Source organism: Protobothrops mucrosquamatus, unplaced genomic scaffold, assembly GCF_001527695.2.
Source record: "Protobothrops mucrosquamatus isolate PMUCROS unplaced genomic scaffold, P.Mucros_1.0 scaffold225, whole genome shotgun sequence".
NCBI classification, from domain to species: Eukaryota; Metazoa; Chordata; class Lepidosauria; order Squamata; family Viperidae; genus Protobothrops; species Protobothrops mucrosquamatus.
Window position 1 is genome coordinate 738,098 of NW_015386576.1, and position 18,785 is coordinate 756,882.

An 18,785-nucleotide genomic window follows, 5' to 3' on the forward strand; every position below is an offset into this window, starting at 1 on the left:
AAAAAAAAAAAAAAAAAAGATGCCTCATACATTGAGCGGGGAGGTAGCACTGAGGACTGGGGACAGATCATGGAATAAGAGGCAGCTGTACAATATCCTGGTCTCTAGCCAGCAGTAGATCTTTGCCAGCTGCTAGCACATGAGGCCAGAAGAGAAGACAGCAGTGGGTTCGCTGGAATCAACAAACAAGTGGTTTTGCAGGGAAAGGAGTAAAATATGAAGAACTTATAGCAGAAATGGCCTTAAAGTTTAAAGTAGGACAGAGAAGACAGATTTAAAGTTATTAAAAGTATTAATTATAAGTAGAAAGACACATATTAAAAAGCAAAACAAGTTACAGAAATACAGGAATTCAAAACAGAAAACAGACTGTAACATGCTAAACAAAATTATAACATAGATTAAAATTAAGAATATCAAGATAAAATAAGGCCATAGTAACTAGTAGGCATTATATAAAACAAAGTAAGAATAAGGTAGAAAAAAATAAAACAAACTACCGTAGTTTCATGTAAAGTATAAACTTGTGGTATATCTTTTTATTATTGCAATAAAGAACATTTTTCCAATGAAAATGGGACTGTGCTTTCCTTGAATCTGTACTATCCCTTAGCCTACAATAGTCAATATTTAACATTCAGATTGCAGATGTAATGATATGGTACAGTAAGAAAAAAGAAATTATTCAACACCTTCAAATTAGCAATGTCAATTATTTCAATAATCGTTATACATTTATTACGGTTAAGCTATTTATATCTACTGTGTAAAATTGCTTTCTCAAATACATGCATTTTCAGTTGCAGAGAAATTACCATGTATTTTATTTCTGAATATTGGCTAATAAGTATATGAAATATGTTCTACATTCTTTAGATAAGACACTAAACACTTCAAAGTCCATATCACAATTACTGAAACACAAATACTGAAGCCAGTCTATATTCACCATTCATGCAATTATTTTCCTCCACCCCTTTCAAATTCAACTTTAGAGGCAGGAGTCAATAAATATCAGCCATGAAAGGAAGAATATAGTCCTGAAAACTATTTCGGGGCTTTATAATCAGAGCCCACCAATATGGTAAGCAACATTCTTTGTAACAAAAAGATCATGATATAAGATAGTTTATCTCACCCCTGTATTTTATTACAAAAAATGGCTTTGTAACAAAGGCTTTACTTTAAAAAGATGTAAAATATAGTACACATTACCATATTTTTTCCGGATTTCATCATGTCTAGATTTCATCTCTACTCTCCTGTATGAAAGATCAAGCAAGTTATTTTATGGAAGGAAGAGAAGGAAATCCAAATAAATTACCATTTAACTGGCAAATAACAAAAATAAATAAATACAAATATAATGGGTTAGAATTATAAGATATTCTGGACAATTACCAGAAAACCTCTCCACACACTAGTAACAGAGGGGAAAAAATGTTCCAGTCAAGCATTAAAATAATGTAATGAAAATTATTGGGTGAATGCATATAATGCAGAGATTTAACAAAAGTCTCATTTAATCTGATCAACACAAAACTACTTCCACAATTTCAGTCCAAATATAGACCATTTTATATTGCTTGTTCTAAGCATTTTACATTCTGTACATCCCTAACGCTAAATAAATAAAATACATTTGTGTCCAAATCATTAAAAAACGGAACTGAGACTTATCTATATTAAGGTAATTTCCCCTAAAAGATTTAGAAAAGGAGGTGCTTTATAACCAGCTTACAGATCTCTTTTTAAAGTCCAGAAATACTTTGGATAATGTAGGATCCTTTATGCAAGAATGTTGCTTTTAAAAAAAAATTCTTTACATTTTCAAACTTTTCATTCATTACTATCTAGCTGTAAAAAGATATAGGAATTGCACTGATTATTCTGTAATATATTACAGATATATTACCACACACATATGCAGTTAATCTAATATGGAATTTTCAGATAATTCATCATATGGACATCTTGGACTCCTACAATGAGATCTTATTTATTACACTATATTAAAAAATATTCTGGGACCTATTATGGAAAGCAAAACATCAATATAAGGTTATGTGTCCCAACTGCTTTTTTTTTTTACACTATTTTAAAAAGTCCAGAGCACAAGTCACTAGCATGAGCTCAATATCTATTAGATCCGTGGTGGCGAACCTATGGCACGCGTGCCACAGGTGGCACGCAGAGCCCTCTCTGTGGGCACGTGCACCATCGCCCCAGTCCTAGGCCTTCAGCTGGGTTTTATAAAAGCTTTTCGCTTTAGGCCTCTGCCGCCGTGTGCAAAAAAAAAGGTTCAATCAATCAATTTCAACTTCTTGCGGGGAAAAAAAAAGATGTTGCAAAGTTGGAATTGATTGATTGAACTTTTTAGTCCCACCCAGTCTGCCGTTACCACTGCAGCCACACCCACCCAATAGGCCATGCCCACCCGCATCTGACGATACGTAAGTGGGTTTTGGATTGCAGTTTGGGCACTCGGTCTCTAAAAAGTTCGCCATCTCTGTATTAGATGATTTGATCAACATGTCTCTGTACATGACAACAAGAGTTGACTACTTTGAGAGTTGCTGCGTGAGTATATTTCTACTTTCCTCTTGTTGGATTGAAACATCTGTGCTTGGTGTTCTACACAGATATCTTCCAGAATGGTAAACAGTGGGATAAAGGCAGGGACATCAGCAACGACTGGGAAAGTAGGAAGGGTAAAGATGAGTAAGTGAATCATGTTTGGATTCAAATGAAACTGCAGCTATAGGGAAGAAAGTTGCTGGGAAAATTGGCAGGCAGGTTGAGCACAGGGGGAGTGGAGTAGTGCAGAAGCAGAGGAAGGGAGCAGCCTTGTCTTTTTCAATTCATACAACCACTCTGGATTTTGTCTTATCAGAAACTGTTATATGTTTTGCTTTGGTCAAATGGGAAACAGTTTGGACAAACATTCAATCACAGTAAGTTTGCTTCATTCACAAAGCAAAAACAATTCCTTTTTTGTGCACACTCCTATTTATCGTATCTGCGCAAAATTTCAAGAAAACATCCAATTGTGAAGCAAGTCTTATTTCTTGATTGGCATGGAATGACCAAAGACTAGAAAAAGCAAGCCCGACTGGCACCCATAAATTAGAAGGAACGCACCTTTCTTCCTGCCGAACTCTCCTTTGCTCTCTTTCCCTGGCGGTCTTTTCATCCTCTTTATCGGCCCTGTTTAAAATAAGATTATTGAAAACATGTGTCATTATTCCATATTATGAACTCATCAAACCATTAAAAATTAAGCAAAAATAGACTGTCATCATGGCATCTGGGTGAGATTCCATGGCTAGACAGATGTCTCTGAAGGAACAGAAAGGGCACTGAGGGGGTGAATGGTGAATGTCTGGCTGGCAAGTCTTTGGAAACACTTTCTTAATCACTTTCAGATACAATAAATGTACAGTTGAGAAAGTCTTTGAAATCAGCAGGACAGAGAAAACAGGAGTCAGCATTCCTTCCAAATTACAGGAAATAAAGCAAAAAGGAAAATAATATTTTAAACACTTTAAAACAAAGCAAAGAGATTTTGATTTAGAAAGACATAAATGGACAAAGAGAATGGTACAAATGTAAAAAGATTAATATTCTGATGAAAGTGCTGTTGGTGCTATTTGGAATTGATTAAATAAATAGACCAGATGTCCCAGATCTTTGTGGAAACGAAGATTGTTCAACATCAAAGATAAAAGGCAGTGGAATTTACAAAACATGTGATAAGTGTAATGTGAGATCAACTGTGTCATTTAAAAATATAGAAAAATAGACTGACATAAAACCTTAAGGGTATAGAAAAGGCGAAGGGTGTGTGTGTGTATATAGCTTGCCATTTTATTTTCATCTTCATAATTGATATACTTTTATTTTTTGAATTATAAATAAAAGAATGGCAACCACCAGAAAGGTTGCAAGCCTTGGGGAAGATTGTTGGAGCAACTGAGAGAAAATAGAGATTACTCCAGAAATATTACAAAAGATTATTGATCAGGTGGAAAAGCAGATACATGAATCTGTAAAATATGTTTAAAAAGAGCTAGTTATTTTTAAAGTGGAAGAAATGGAAGAAAGGTTTGTAAAGAAGAGATGAAAGAAGAAGTTATAAAAAAATTGAAGAATCTATAGGAAAACGTATGAGAGAAGTTAAATTAACGATAAAGTGAAAATTTTAGAAACTAAAATTTAATTTTAGAAACAAAAACAGAACTAATAGAGAAGGAAAAGAACTTAGACAATTCAACATTATAGGAATGAGATAAAAATAATTTTGCTTGAGATTTAGAGCAGTTCCAGAGGATTTTGGAGAAGACATTGGAGATCAGTCAGGTGTTCAGTCTTTAAGAATTTTTTTTTGAATGGGATGCAAATGACATGGAGGCATAAAAAAGGGATTTCTCCAAAGTGCATAGAATCAACATGCAATTTGCAAAAATAAGAAATATACCAAGAGATATTATTGTGCACTTCGTTAGGAGGAAGAGTAGAGATCACGTTTTACAGCCACTTTTTACTTCCAGATAGATTAATAATGCAGATTATGACTGTACTTAAACAAATCCCAATCAGAATCAGGCTACTGCACAATAAAAAGAGTATTTTATTTTTACTGACAAGTTCAAACAGTAAATATACCACTTCGCTGGGATAAATTGGAAAAAGTAATCTTCCCTTTTGAACACAGGTTTAAATAAATTCAGTCCAAAAACTAAGAGAATCCCTAGAATTAAAATTCAAAGGGAAATGGAAGAAATGTAAATGGAAGTGATAGAGGAACCCAGACAACAGCCACAAGAAAATAATGAGAAGATCACCTTGTGAGGTGCTACAGATATTGATATTTCTAAGTTTCTGGCATATGTGGATTTTAAATTCCTATTTTTTTCTTCCTAACGTTTTTCCTGGAAGTACAATCTGCTTTTTTTCAGATCAACAGAATGTTGATCCATTAGTTATGACACAGATTGATTGACTGTTATCTGAACCTAATATTGTGAATTGAGAGAGAATGACTAGCACTAGCCCAAAGTCAGCCAGCTGGTTTTTATGCCTAAGGCAGGATTAGAACTCGCAGCCTCCTGGTTTCTAGCCTGGTGCCTTCACCATTAAACCAAACTGGCTCTCTTTAAATGCCTAATGTGGCGTATATATGGAGCAAATGCTCCTCAAAAAGGAAGAAAATTATTTCATTATAAAAAAAATTGAAACAAGATGTAAGGCATAAATTCAAGCGTTAGTACCACTTTATAATGCCTTGGTAAGACCACACTTGGAATATTATATCCAATTTTGGTCACCATGATATAAAACAATGTTGAGACTCTAGAAAGAGTGCAGACAAAAACAACAAAGATGATAAAGCGACTGGAACTAAAATGTATGAACATTTTATGACATATAAAGTACGGTTGCAGGAATTGGATAAGTTTAATGAAAAGACAGATTAGGGTGACATGATAGCAGTGTCTATCAATATCTAAGGGACTGCCACAAAGAAGAGGAGGTCAACCTATTCTCCAAAGCCCCTGAAGGTAGAACTAGAAGCAATAGATGGAAACTAATTAAGGAGAGAAGCAACCTAGAAATAAGGAGACATTTCTTGATAGTTAGAACAGTTAATCAGTGGAACCGCTTGCCTTCAAAGTTGTGGGTACTGCATCACTGGAGGTTTTTAAGAAGAGATTGGACAATCATTTGTCTGAAATGGTATGATCTCCTACTTAAGCAGGGGGTTGGACTAGAAGGAACTCCAAGGTCCCTTCCAACTTTGTTATTCTGTAATTTGTTCAAAGAAATGCATATAAGAAAAAAGGATATAAAATATTTGAGTTGCAAAAATATGAGTAAAGAATTTAGTTCAGCAGGAGCCAAAAAGAGAAATAGTTTATATATAAACCCCTAATTACAACGAGAACTAATACTGACTGTTAATTATGGTAAATATGTGGGATTCAAGCTATTTGCATAGGGCCAAGACTCCAATAATGGGAATTTATGCTCCAAATCAGGCTAAAATAACATTTTACAAAAGGTCTTATGGATAAACTAATAGACTTACCATATGAAAGTTGATTTATAATGGGAGATTGGAATGGAGTAATGTGTCCACAAAAAGATTGAATTTTTGAGAAAGATATTAAAATGACACAAGGTAAATTACCAAGAGGTTTTTTTTTAAAAAAAAAATACGATAGACAATTTAGAACTTATGGATGCATGGAGATACAAAAATGGTGGTGCAAAAGAATATACTTTTTTCCCCAAAGACATACAGTACAAGTAATCCTCAACTTACAACAGTTCATTTAGTGACTGTTTGAAGTTACAATGGTGCTAAAAAAAAGGGACTTATGACCATTTTTCATACTTACGACCTTTGCAGCATCCCTATGGTCACATGATCAAAATTGAGATGCTTGGCAACTGGTTCATATTTATGACCGTTCAAATGTCCTGGGGTCATGCATGTCCTGGAGTCATACGATCAGTTTTTGCGACCTTTTGACAAGCAAAGTCAATGGGGAAGCCAGATTCACTTAACAATCACGTGACTAACTTAGCAAGTGCAGTGATTCATTTAACAACTGTGGCAAGAAAGGTCGTAAAATGGGGTAATAGTTACTTAACAAATGTTTCACTTAGCAAACATCAATTTTGGGTTCAATTGTGGTCGTAAGTTGAGGACTATCTGTAGATTTTTTTCAAGAATTGAAATTTTAGATATCTAAGAATTTGGTTACTAGTGTTCACAAAGTGGAGATACTGCCAAGGACCTTTTCAGACACAACCCAGTGCCTTTAGCACTTAAAAAGAAAATTGATCCTTTCAGAGGGAGGTTAAATGAAACATTGTTTCAGAAATGGATGATTAAAAAAACAAAATAATTTTTAATAATTTTAATAAAGGTACAGACATAAAGATGATTAGGGGCGCAACTACAGCTTTTATGAGGGGACATTTTATATAACAAAAGAAGAAGCTCTCCCAAAAAAGAGACAAGGAAAAAAAGCAATTTTAGATAACTGTAGTTAGAGAGTGTTGTAAAGCACTATAAAGCAGTTATAAATCTAAGTGCTATTGCTATTTTTCATGTCTCTTTTTTTACTTATTACTCCTCTTTCAAAATTTGTCTTTTTATTCTTTTAAAAATGTATTTAATAAAAACTTTATTAAAACTGATTGCTATTCTAATATAAAATTCCCCCAAAATCATTTGATACTTGCTTTCTGTTCTTTTTTTTCCTGCAGCAGAAACAGCAACAGATGAAAAGTGTGATGAGGATTATTCCTCCCACTACAGACATGGTAATGATCAGTGCTTCAAAATTCACTGAAATATTTAAATACAAAAAAGTTAGTGCCTTAGTTGCCAAAGAAGTATTCATTTAATCAATTTAGAGCCCTAATTGTTTATTTAAAAAGATAAATTATTTCAAGCAAAGATTGAAAGCTTATATCCTGAGGAACCTATATATATTAGAGCAGTTTCATACAAATGAGTTGTGAAGAAGCAAATTAAAGCCCCCTGCAGTAAAAATAATTGAATATATTTAGTTTCAGTGGTGGCTGATTTTCCCCCACCAATATTTTAACATTCATAGTCATGAATATGAAATTTGAAAGTTCATATTCATGACTATGAGAGTTAAAATGGGGGGGATCAGCTGCCACTGAGATGACTGCCCCCAAAAAATTTAACTCGCATAGTCATGAATACGAATTTTCAAAATTAGAAGCTGCATATTTTCTAGTTACCAAATGCTTCAGAGAATGATACAATACAGTCATATCCTGTTTATTTGTTTGTTTATTAGATTTTTATCCTGCCTTTATTACTTTATAAATAACTCAAGGTGGCGAACTTATCTAATAATCTTTCCTCCTCCTATTTTCTCCATAATAGCAACCCTGAGATGAGTTAGGCTAAGTGTGTGTGAGTGGTCCAAAGTCATCCAGCTAGTTTTCATGCCTTAGGCAAGACAGAACTCAGTCTCCTGGTTTCTAGACCTGTACTTTAATCACTACACCAAATTGACTTTGTTTGCAACTCCTTGTGCAATCACCACAGGCTTAATATTTATATTGATTAGCAACTGATCAATTTTTAATCTATTAAATATTTATATGACACAACTGGGAGATACTGATGGCTGATACTAAAAGAGGTTCTCTTCCTATCATCTTGAAAGCCATGGTAATTTGAACTGTACATGTTGCAAAGAAACTGTAAGCTTGTTAAAAAGTTAATCCTACAAGAGTTTATAGTAATATGAAATATTTGCCGGAGGAAGGGTATTGTCTGAAACATAGCAGGCTAATGACAACTAAAAGAAAATTTCTAGAGTGAACTTACCCCAACATACACCCCAGCGTGCAGAGCTCAGCTCACAAAGAGAACGTGGAGGGAGGATATTCCGAACAGGATACTCCACGCATTTTTTGCTGCTACTGCACCATAAACACTGGAAGAAAAAAATGTGATTAAATAACACAAGCTAAGAGAGATTGCAAAAGTCAATAAATGAACCTGTACTTTATTATGCATTACAAACTTTTGAGGGGGTGTTGCTTATGTTACATACCTTGAAACAGCATGCAAGTCAAAGAATAATAAAAATCAACAGTACAATAAAATTTGTATCAATACAATGAATCACCAGCTTCATATGTATCAAGAATGAGAGCCAAAGGCACATTTCTGGTGGCAAGACATTCTATAATAGGGCAGCTTCAGCAGAAAATGGTCACTTCTAAGTCCTGTCATGTGATTGGGAATCCTTAGTATATACTCTCTATTGGCATGCCTCAAGAAGATTTTATTTCAAGTAAGTACTCTGGGAGATGTTCAAGCTTCAAGCTATCACCAGCACCTTGAATTATACTGAGAAATTAACTGGTAATCATGGAACCAACTTTATATGGCAATAACAAGTTATCAATGCATGTAGGTAGACTGCTATCTTTGCTATGTCTGGAGTTTCTAGATGGCGTAAGTAACAATAAATTATCCAAACTGACAAAGGATGAGCGGTCTTTATTAGATAAGAACAGTCATCAGTGGTCCACTAGCTGGGCAAAGGGCTCAATGTAGATGTTAAATGAAATAAAAGAATCAAGCATTGTGGCATTTCATACTGAATGCACAATGGCTCAACCTTTCATTCTCCTTGTCACCCCTAACTGAGAATGTCCATTCAGGAAAGAGCAGAGCCACCATTAAACAGTGTTCCCAATTCCCATCCCTTTCAGTCCAGGCATCCAGAAGGATGATATTATTTTTGAGGCTATTAAAGACTGCCAAGAAATCCAACAGGATAGGGTCATGGTCCTCATCCAGGTCCTGCCACAGGTCACCAGCAGGAATGACCAACACAGTTTCTGTCCTATACTTTTAGAAACATTTGTTTGCCCATGAAGAAAACAGGATGCTATTCATTAAACCAATTCAGCAATGCTTATCAAAATGCTGAATTTAGCACATAATATGCCAAGAGAGTTAAAGAAAAAAAATCCAATTCAGAATTTTAAAGAAAAAAAGGAGCACACAAGTGGTCTTTTGAAAAACATTATGCACTAGTATTATGAAAAAGATACTAAAATTTATAAACAAGAACATTTGCAAAGTAAAGAACAGAGAAACAAATAGGTAAAAACTTGTGAACAGCATTTAAACAGTTAGTTTGATATAAACCCTTCGGATAAGCAGGATTTCTGTTAATCAGTACAAGTATTTTGTGCCCATGGGGTACAGCAAGTCCAATTAAGTTCCAGAACTGAATAACACTTTTGTCCTAATCTGGCATCAAAGGCTTTAGAAATGCTTGATTTAAGAATTTTAACTTGCAAACATACAGGCAGGCTTAACTGACAGGTTAATTAAAAAGTGAGCTCTGTCAATGGCTGTTAGCTAAACATTAAAGTAGAGCATTTCTCAACTTCCATCAAGACTTTTCTTCAATCTTTGCCCCATGCCTTACAAACGTTAAGTCACACTAGATGCTGCACATCCTGTTTTTTTAATATTCATTAAGATAGTCTTTTCCTCCTTTCATTTTCAGGTAGTTATAATAACGGCAACCTGTTTAAGGAATAATCTGTTACCAAGATAAGCTGTCACTATTCGAAATACACCGATTCAAAGTTACATATTTTCTTGTATCATGCAGAGTGCATCACTTTCCTAATGGAACCTGAAGCTTTTCATATTGTCATAATGTGTATATCAGTACATTGTTTGATAATTACAATTTTCATATTTAATATAATATTAGAGATTCTTCAGCTTTACATGTTTCTTTGTTGGAAACAGTACATTTTGTGCTCACTCTATAAAGCAATATACAATTACCTTCTTTGCAGTGATTTGCAGTCGTTTTATCCACTTTCTCTCCATCATGTATTTCAGTTTTTTGATTATTTATATTTCAAATAAGTATTAAAATGTATCAATGCAGTTTATTATTGTACAGAATGCTTAGTAAGCAAATTAGCTGATACATAAACCACAGAAGATAACAGTAACCTCTCACTGTAATGGATTAAGGAGGGAAATGTGTCTGGTGTACGCAAATATCCTTTGGAGGGTGACTGGATTTTGTTTGCATGCATAGCACCATTATACACATGTATAAAGTAGCCAATTGGACTTTATGCATTTGTAACATGGCAAAGTGTCTGCTCCACTGTATCTGCTAAACTGAGTTGCAGTGCAGGCTTTACTATGACGACCGTAGGAAACAAAATTATTGCTGAAGAGACTTTTACAACTCCTATTCTTCATAATACCTTATGAGATGTTACTTTTGTACAGGTGGCTTCCCTGCTCCTGTCAAACAGCAAAGCTATAACACTGATTCTTGGCTAGTGTGGAACTTAAGTTTGGAGTTTAAAATATTGCTAACTTTATATATTTCAAAAACGTATCCATTTCAATTTCAAAAGTGTGAAAAGTTAGTTTAGATCATTGTTTTTCCGAACAATTAAATACAATAAAACTTATTTTTAACAATTGTAAACATTTTCTGCTTTCCCCTAGTATTTGTTTCATATAAATTTTATAGCAAGTTGATGATGATGATGATGATGGTAGTAGTAGTAGTAGCAGCAGCAGCAGCAGTAGTAGTAAAAGAAGAAGAAGAGTTGGAAGGGACCTTGGAGGTTTTCTAGCCCAACCCCCTGCTCAGGCAGGAAACTCTATACCATTTCAGACAAATGGCTGTCCAGTCTCTTCTTAAAAACTTCCAGTGTTGGAGCATTCACAACTTCTGGAGTCAGGTTGTTCCATTGATTAATTGTTCTAACTCTCAGGAAATTTCTCCTTAGTTCTAGGTTGCTTCTCTCTTTGATTAGTTTCCATCCTTTGCTTCTTGTCCTGCCTTCAGGTGCTTCGGAGAATAGCTTGACTCCCTCTTTGTGGCAACCCCCGAGATATTGGAACACTGCTATCATGTCACCCCTCGTCCTTCTCTTCATTAAACTAGACATATCCAATTCCAACAACCATTCTTTATACTGTATGTTTTAGCCTCCAGTCCCCTAATCATCTTTGTTGCTCTTCTCTGTACTCTTTCTAGAGTCTCAACATCTTTTTTACATCATGGCGACCAAAACTGGATGGAGTATTCCAAGTGTGGCCTTATCAAGGCATTATAAAGTGGTATTAACACTTCACGTGATCTTGATTCTATCCCTCTGTTAATGCAGTCTAGCTCTGTTAATGCAGTCTAGCACACTGCTGGCTCATATTTATGTGATTGTCCACTAGGACAATCCCTCTCACAGTTACTACTGTTGAGCAAGGTACCACTATACTATACCTGTGGATTTGGTTTTTCTTGCCTAAATGTACGTTTTTACCACTGAATTTCATTTTGTTAGATAGCGCCCAAGTGTGTCAAGATCCTCCTGTATCTTAAGACTATCTTCTAGAGTGTTGGCTATTCCTGCCAGCTTGGTGTCTGCAAATTTGATGAGTTCCCCATCTATCCCCTCATCCAAATCATTGATAAAGATGCTGAAGAGCACTGGGCCCAGAACAGAGCCCTGGGGCACCCCACTACACACTGATGACCTTCATTTTTCATGTTTTTGCTTTAACCTTCTTATAAGCTACTCTATTACATAATCATCTTTTTATGCCATTTTCCTCTTTAACTAGCTTCTCTTTGAATAAAGTAATTTCTGTTCTCTTTTACAAGGTAATGTCTCCCTTTCACACTACTAAGATGCCACACGTCATGCATCTGACTCTCCCATGCTGATGTCTTGCATTTTATTCTTCTTCTTTGCCACCCTTCCAACCTATCTAAAATAAAATGTTGTTTAAGATTACTCATTCTCTCGGTTCCCTGTTTTTAACTTTGTCTTTCACACAAATGGGTAGAAATGGATTTCCAGAGTATCAGCCTAAAAACAATTATGAGATTTAGTACAAACAGCAGGCTTAGAAGAATGAAACTTTCCCAAAACATTAATCTAGACAAATCATGCAACAGAATACTAATATTTAGTTTTATACTACAATTTAGTTTTATACTACAATTCCAACCAGATGGGAACCAAAATTCAGACCTGAGTATCCTGTGCCATGCCAAACATTTCTACTCCTGGAATGTACACAACAAGGTTGTGAAGAATAGATGCTATAATTCAGGGGTGTCAAACTCAATTTCATTGAGGGCCGCATCAGCATTGCGGTTGCTCTTGGGGGGCCGGGTGGGTGTGGATGGAGTGGGTGTGGCCTACTGGGTGGGCGTGTCCAGCTCTACATCGTTCACGTCAAGGGTGCCTATGGGGGCCTGGGCAGGAGTGGGACAGATCTGAGGGTCTCTGGAAGAAGGGGGTGGGACCGGGGCAAGCGCCAAGACATGGTGCATTTCTTCATTCCTCACAAAGGGTGACACCTCCCCAGCATGCACCCAGGGGGCAGGGCCAACGCGGCAGGGACTGGTTCCTCGCTGTTTCTGGACGGCCTTGTGGAACTAAGACTGAATGCATTTCAGCATAGATGGCCACCACAAAATTGTACATTGGCTCCCGGCCGGCCTGGGCCAGGGCCAGCCAAGGCAGCGGGGGCCATTCCCTCTCTGTTTCCAGGATGGCTTCGCGGGTCACATGAAACCACTTCGCGGGCCGCATCCATGTTTGACATGTCTGCTATAATTCATTTTCCCTTTCAGATGATTATCACAAAGCAGCATCAAGAACAAGGTATGTTTCTCAAATGCACTCGTTCTTACTCTGTTCATCTGAAAAAAAGGTAGCTTCACCAGTGCAGTTGCATATTCTGCAGAGCAGGAGACCTTTTGGGGCCCACTAGTAATTAACAGCTCAAGTATTGAAACATTCAGTACCCAATTCTCAGAATAAAGTCCAATGGGTCCAATTTCCAAATTAGAATACACAGACCTGCAATATAAATGTACTTTTGCATCATTTTGAGTTTCCTTTTAGAAATCCTTTTTAAGTAGAAAGCATAAACATAAACTAGAAATAAGACAGATGTACTTAGCTTTCTTTTGCATGACAAACGTTTTTTTTTTTTTTTTACAATAGCCAATCCATTGTGCAAACAGATAAATGGAGTAGACATTTTATGGCTGAGCAGCATTTCACCATCTTATGACTCACATTATTAAATTATCTGTAATCTCAAGGCATTCTTGGAAATTATGATGATAATGGAAGCTGGAGCTTTTCATCCTATTGTTGTTATAAGTATTAGCAATGATATAAAGTCAGATGGAATGGGGAACTCATATAGCACCAAGGAAGATATATCTGCAAGCACATTGATATCCCTAGGCATCATACTGAAGAATCTGATGTATGAAACTGAATTGCATTCATTAGTAATATACCATTTCTGTATAATTAATATCTAACTTTCAAGAGCAAATCTTCCTTCCTCGCTCTTTAGCACTAGCTTAGGTTCTATAATTATATGATTCAAACTTTCTAAACAGAATTTAGCAACAGTTTGAAATAGGCTGTGAATATGTTTTTCAGAGCATTATAGTAGTACAAGAAAGGAAATTGCAGTATTTTCTTGAAATTTAACTTATCACATTTTTAAACAAAATTAAATAAAGAATTCTGCTTGAAAATTATTAAGACTTTTTTCTACTATGTTACCATTCCTAGTCTTAAATAAAATATATAGATATAGCCACCTGGTTCTATTTCAAGAGTCCACTATCTACACAGTCATATGATATCCTAATCAGGAAGCTGAGTAAATATGTACATACACTTTATAACACATGCAGAAATATTTTTTATGACACTAGTTTTAGTAGTTTATAACACAGGAACTTGCTATATAAATCAGAATATCTGAATGGCTCTAGATTAGGCTGCCCTTGAAATCACTGCATTAAGCAAGTGTAGATCAGGATTTTATTTAGAGAACAGATGTTTTCTAATTGTGTTACTTACTGTGACATTTTTCAGGCATTCTTCACAAGTTTTATTTGTGTACTTCTGGCACCCCACTGTGAAAATAAGTTAATTAATAATTAAGTTAATCTCTTCATTTTCTCAGCTTTCCTCCTGATTTTGTTTGTTTTGTTTTGCAATTAGGCATAAAGCTGGATCCTTTGTGACTGAATGTCAAGAATCAAAGCTATTTGTCTGTAATAATAGATTACTTCTTGTTTGGAGAGATAACAGTAAGTCAACATCCAACACATTGTTTTTATACCTTAAAGTTAGCTGTTAAGCTTCTCTTCTACAAAAGCAGTACCTAAACCTATCACCTACAGGTTCTATCAATGATAAAGACATATTAATTGTGTGTGTGAATGATACACTGAGCATCAACTATGATCTATTGCAGGAGTGTCAAACTGCCAGCCCATGGGCCGGATGTGTCATACTAAAACTGCGCCCACCCCATTGGTGGCAATGGAAAAAAGTCCCGATATGTCACGACACGTGACGTTGCGAGTTTGACACCCCTGATCTACTGGATACATGAAGCAAATAAATATGAGACACATTAGGCTTATAATTCTACTATGCAGCCTCCCAACTGACATATATTCAGATGTAGCATCAACTTTAAGATCAAAGACCTAAGCAGTCTTTTTTCCATTTAATTATGTTCGATTCTCAGAGACTTTCTGGAGAAGTCCCTCTAGTTTTCTTGGCAAAGATCAGAGTGGTTTTCCCTGCCTCCTTCCTAGGGCTCAGAGAAAATGACTAGCCCAAGATCATCCAGCTGGCTTTGTGCCTAAGGCAATACTAGAACTCATGGTCTCCTGGTTTCTAGCCATAACTTACAACAAACTGGCTCTCAAATAATTTTACACAATTCTTAACATGTTAAATGTACTTTATTCAAATATAAGAAAATTGTTTTAGAATCAAGGCTTTCACATAATGCTTTAGCTTTCTGGTAGTTGCATATACTATGGGGTCAGACATTTCATTTACAAGTAATACCACCATCCTACTTTATGCAAATTAAATGTGTTAAACTCAAATGCCAGAATTTGTGTCCAAGGAATGCAGACCAATAGGATTAGATGTAAATTATTATATCAGTGCTATATCCCATTTTGAAAGGCAGTTTTGTATAGGCACCAGGCTAGAATCCAGAAACTGTTTGTTCTAGTCCCATCTGAGGCATGAACTCAGCTGGATGACTTTGGGCTAGTCACTCTTTCTCAGCCCTAGGAAACTGGCAATGGCAACCCACTTTCGCAAACACTTTCCAAGGAAACTACAGAAACTTGTACAGGCAGTCACCAGGAAGCAACATTAACTCAAAGGCATACGAAGACACATACATTCACAATTCCCTTTTTGGATTGCCTAGAACAGTGGTCTGCAACCTTTTTGGCACCAGGGACTGGTTTTGTGAAAAACAATTTTTCCAACAACCAGGAGGGGGGATGGTTTTGGTTTCACTTGCTCACCCACCATTCACCTCCAGTTGTGCAGCCCGGATCCTAACAGGCCATGGCCAGAGGATTGGGAACCACTGGTATCATCAAATTAAAGCCATCTCAGATTGCAGTCCTATTTACGCTTTACTCAAAAGAAAGATCCAATAAGTTCCGGGAACTATACATTCAGTTTTAATTAGTTGAAATATTAATCGGTATAAAAGTTTCGAAGCAACATACTTGGCATCTCCTATACAATGGAAAAACGGGTATTGTGTTTTAGGATGCTTTTTGTTATGGGGCACTTTCATAGTTATTTGAATTTCAAAAATTGGAAAAGGGAAAGGCAATGTTGAATACAATAAAAACAAACTTTTAAATTAGTTCAATAGTTAAGCAACAGATTAAATATCCGTACTCCGGAATACAAATATGTAGTTTTGCAGGTGGTGACAAAATGCACCTCCCATTAATTTCAAATTATGAGGCAGGCTGAGAGCGTTAGTTCAACCTCTGCAGAGCCAGAGGTTGTTGTTGCTGTCCACCCTTGAGTTACAGGGTTTCTTTTTCACCTGCTTTCTCATCCAGACACCCATATCATAGCAAACACAGGGATCCGGAGACCAGGCCACAAGACTGGCACCGTATTCTCCTCTCCGCCCCCATTCTCCAAAGTACGCCCGGTGCTCTCTTTGCTTTTTAAGCTCAGACTCAAAGATGAAGAGAAGCCGAAGCGGCTGCACAAACTGTACAAGAGCCTCGCAACTGCTCCAACAACATTGGCAAACAATCCCCCGGCCGCCTCCACCGCCCTTGTCCCACAGCAGGTCCGGGGTCTCTTCTTACTTCCTTGCCCAGCGGTCGCCAAAGTGCCCAGGACCATGGTATTCAGAGTCGAGAGGAACAAGGGGAGGCACAGCAGACACAAGCGCCGCAAGAAACCCATGGCGACTAAAACAAGCAAGGAGGCCGTCTCCGCTCGCCAGAGCCTCTTCGGCTCCCTCTCCCTTACTTTCCAAGACCGGAAAACAACCCCGGGAGATACGCGTCCGGCACGCCCATTGCCGTGCACGCGCACTGTTTTTGACGGGAGCACGCCGTGGGCGGGACTAAGCAGCTCCCGAAGAGGCGGCCCCAGAAGATGCGCGCTCCCGAAGAAGGTGGGCGGCTTCGTGTTTATGCTAATAGCTGGCAGAACGGAATGTTTTCGGTTGCTTTGATGTCATAACTTCTTATTTTCTTTTATATCATTTAAAAATATTGAAAAACAAAAGACCCGAGAGCTCGGCACAGAGCACCAGCTAATATGTTCTTAGGGATATTGATGCCATGAGTTGAAAGCTCTAACTCAGTGTTTCTCAACCTTGACAATTTTAAGGCATGTGGACTTCAACTCCCAGAATTCCACAGCCAGCATTGCTGGCTGTGGAATTCTGGGAGTTGAAGTCCACATGCCTTAAAATTGTCAAGGTTGAGAAACACTGCTCTAACTTCATGAATGGGGCGGGGGGGAGGGATTGGCGTAAAGAAGACCCCAAAGTTTCCAGACTGATTAAGGAGAAAGCAAAAGGGAAAACAGACGTTTGCCGCCAAGTTCTCTCTGGTCTCTTTCTGATTCCATCTGGGCTCAAATGTCGCTCGTTCGAGGGCGGATTTGCAAAACATACTAACTCGTGTATGTAGTAAATTAAACCAAGTAAGACTTCACAACCCTATTGAACTATTAAAACACTGGTTTTATTTCTAACGTAATTTATAAATTCAGCCGTTATGGTTTGTAATCCATAGTTTACAGTAAAGTATATTAACCAGGTTACTATGGCTTGTTCAACAAACCTGAGTAAAGTAAATTACACCATTGTGGTGAATGATTCCAGGTAAATTTCTCCCACTGTTCATAATGTACAACTCTGATGCAGTGTGTTAAAGAAATACAAATCTTCATCCTATGTCCAACGTGAAGGAACTGTGGCTCTCCAACTCAACTGTTGGCTCTCAGCAGAGCAAATCACTTGTGGCTATTGAGTACTGTATTCACAAACCAGATTGCCTTTTTTTGGAAAAACATGACAAGGTGGGGTGGTGTAATTAAAGTAATTCAGGTTTAAACTCACTCTCATTTGGAAAGTCCACTATGGTTGGAATCTGATTCCAGCCTAGTCTCTCTCTCGCAGGATTGTTGTAAGAAGAAAATGTAGAGTTCTACACAGTATGCCTTGTTGCCTAAATCTCTTAGAGGAAAGGTGGAATATAATAAGTAACAAAATTAATGGGTTAAAATTGATGCTTTGTTTTTCTGTGTGGCTTCTTAAACAAACTGTGGCTCCTGAACTATATTCCTCACTTCCAGCTATCAAAATGTATCAGTGCACTAACATTGTAGGAAAGTAACCAACAATGTTGATGCTTCCTCCCAATAATTTTAACTGAAATTACTATTTCTTCCAGTTTAATTTTTTTTTATTATTTGTTCATAAGTCAAATTTGTGGGCAATAATTCTGGATTGTATACCATTAAAATACACCCAACACAATATAAAAAAGAAAGTAATAAATCTGGATCTTATCTTAAACACTTGGTCGATCCAGGTCAGGGAGATGAAACATAATTTAACACAATTTTAGCATATGCTGTAGTGGGGGGGAGCAGGGGGGCTAGAGAAACGTTTACTATTTTGTTACATTTTAAATTTGTGTGCAAATTTTACTTGAAATGTGTTAACTAGTATACTGCTTTCTCTAAGTGAATCTTTATTTAAAAAATGGGAAGGGTTTCCTTAACTAAGGATGGCAAATCAATACCTAGGTTCTAAAAAGAGCATTAGGTATTTTCCTTGAACAATCTTTACTCTCTTAAGTAATGCA

At 36.7% G+C, this 18,785-nt stretch overlaps 1 protein-coding gene across 1 annotated transcript in view; it reads right to left on the reverse strand.

The window, feature by feature from the left end:
• The window catches only part of PTTG1IP (PTTG1 interacting protein), an 18,503-nt gene extending 1,529 nt beyond the window's left edge, over positions 1 to 16,974 (reverse strand). Inside the window, exons 1-6 of the mRNA XM_015814141.1 lie at positions 16,767 to 16,974; positions 14,467 to 14,522; positions 8,384 to 8,492; positions 7,255 to 7,360; positions 3,142 to 3,207; positions 1,216 to 1,262 (exon numbers count right to left, since the gene is read on the reverse strand). Of these exons, the coding sequence (XP_015669627.1) occupies positions 1,216 to 1,262; positions 3,142 to 3,207; positions 7,255 to 7,360; positions 8,384 to 8,492; positions 14,467 to 14,522; positions 16,767 to 16,866 (484 nt within the window). The 5' untranslated portion in view covers positions 16,867 to 16,974. The remainder of the gene's footprint in view (positions 1 to 1,215; positions 1,263 to 3,141; positions 3,208 to 7,254; positions 7,361 to 8,383; positions 8,493 to 14,466; positions 14,523 to 16,766) is intronic.
• Positions 16,975 to 18,785: the final 1,811 nt, after the last annotated feature.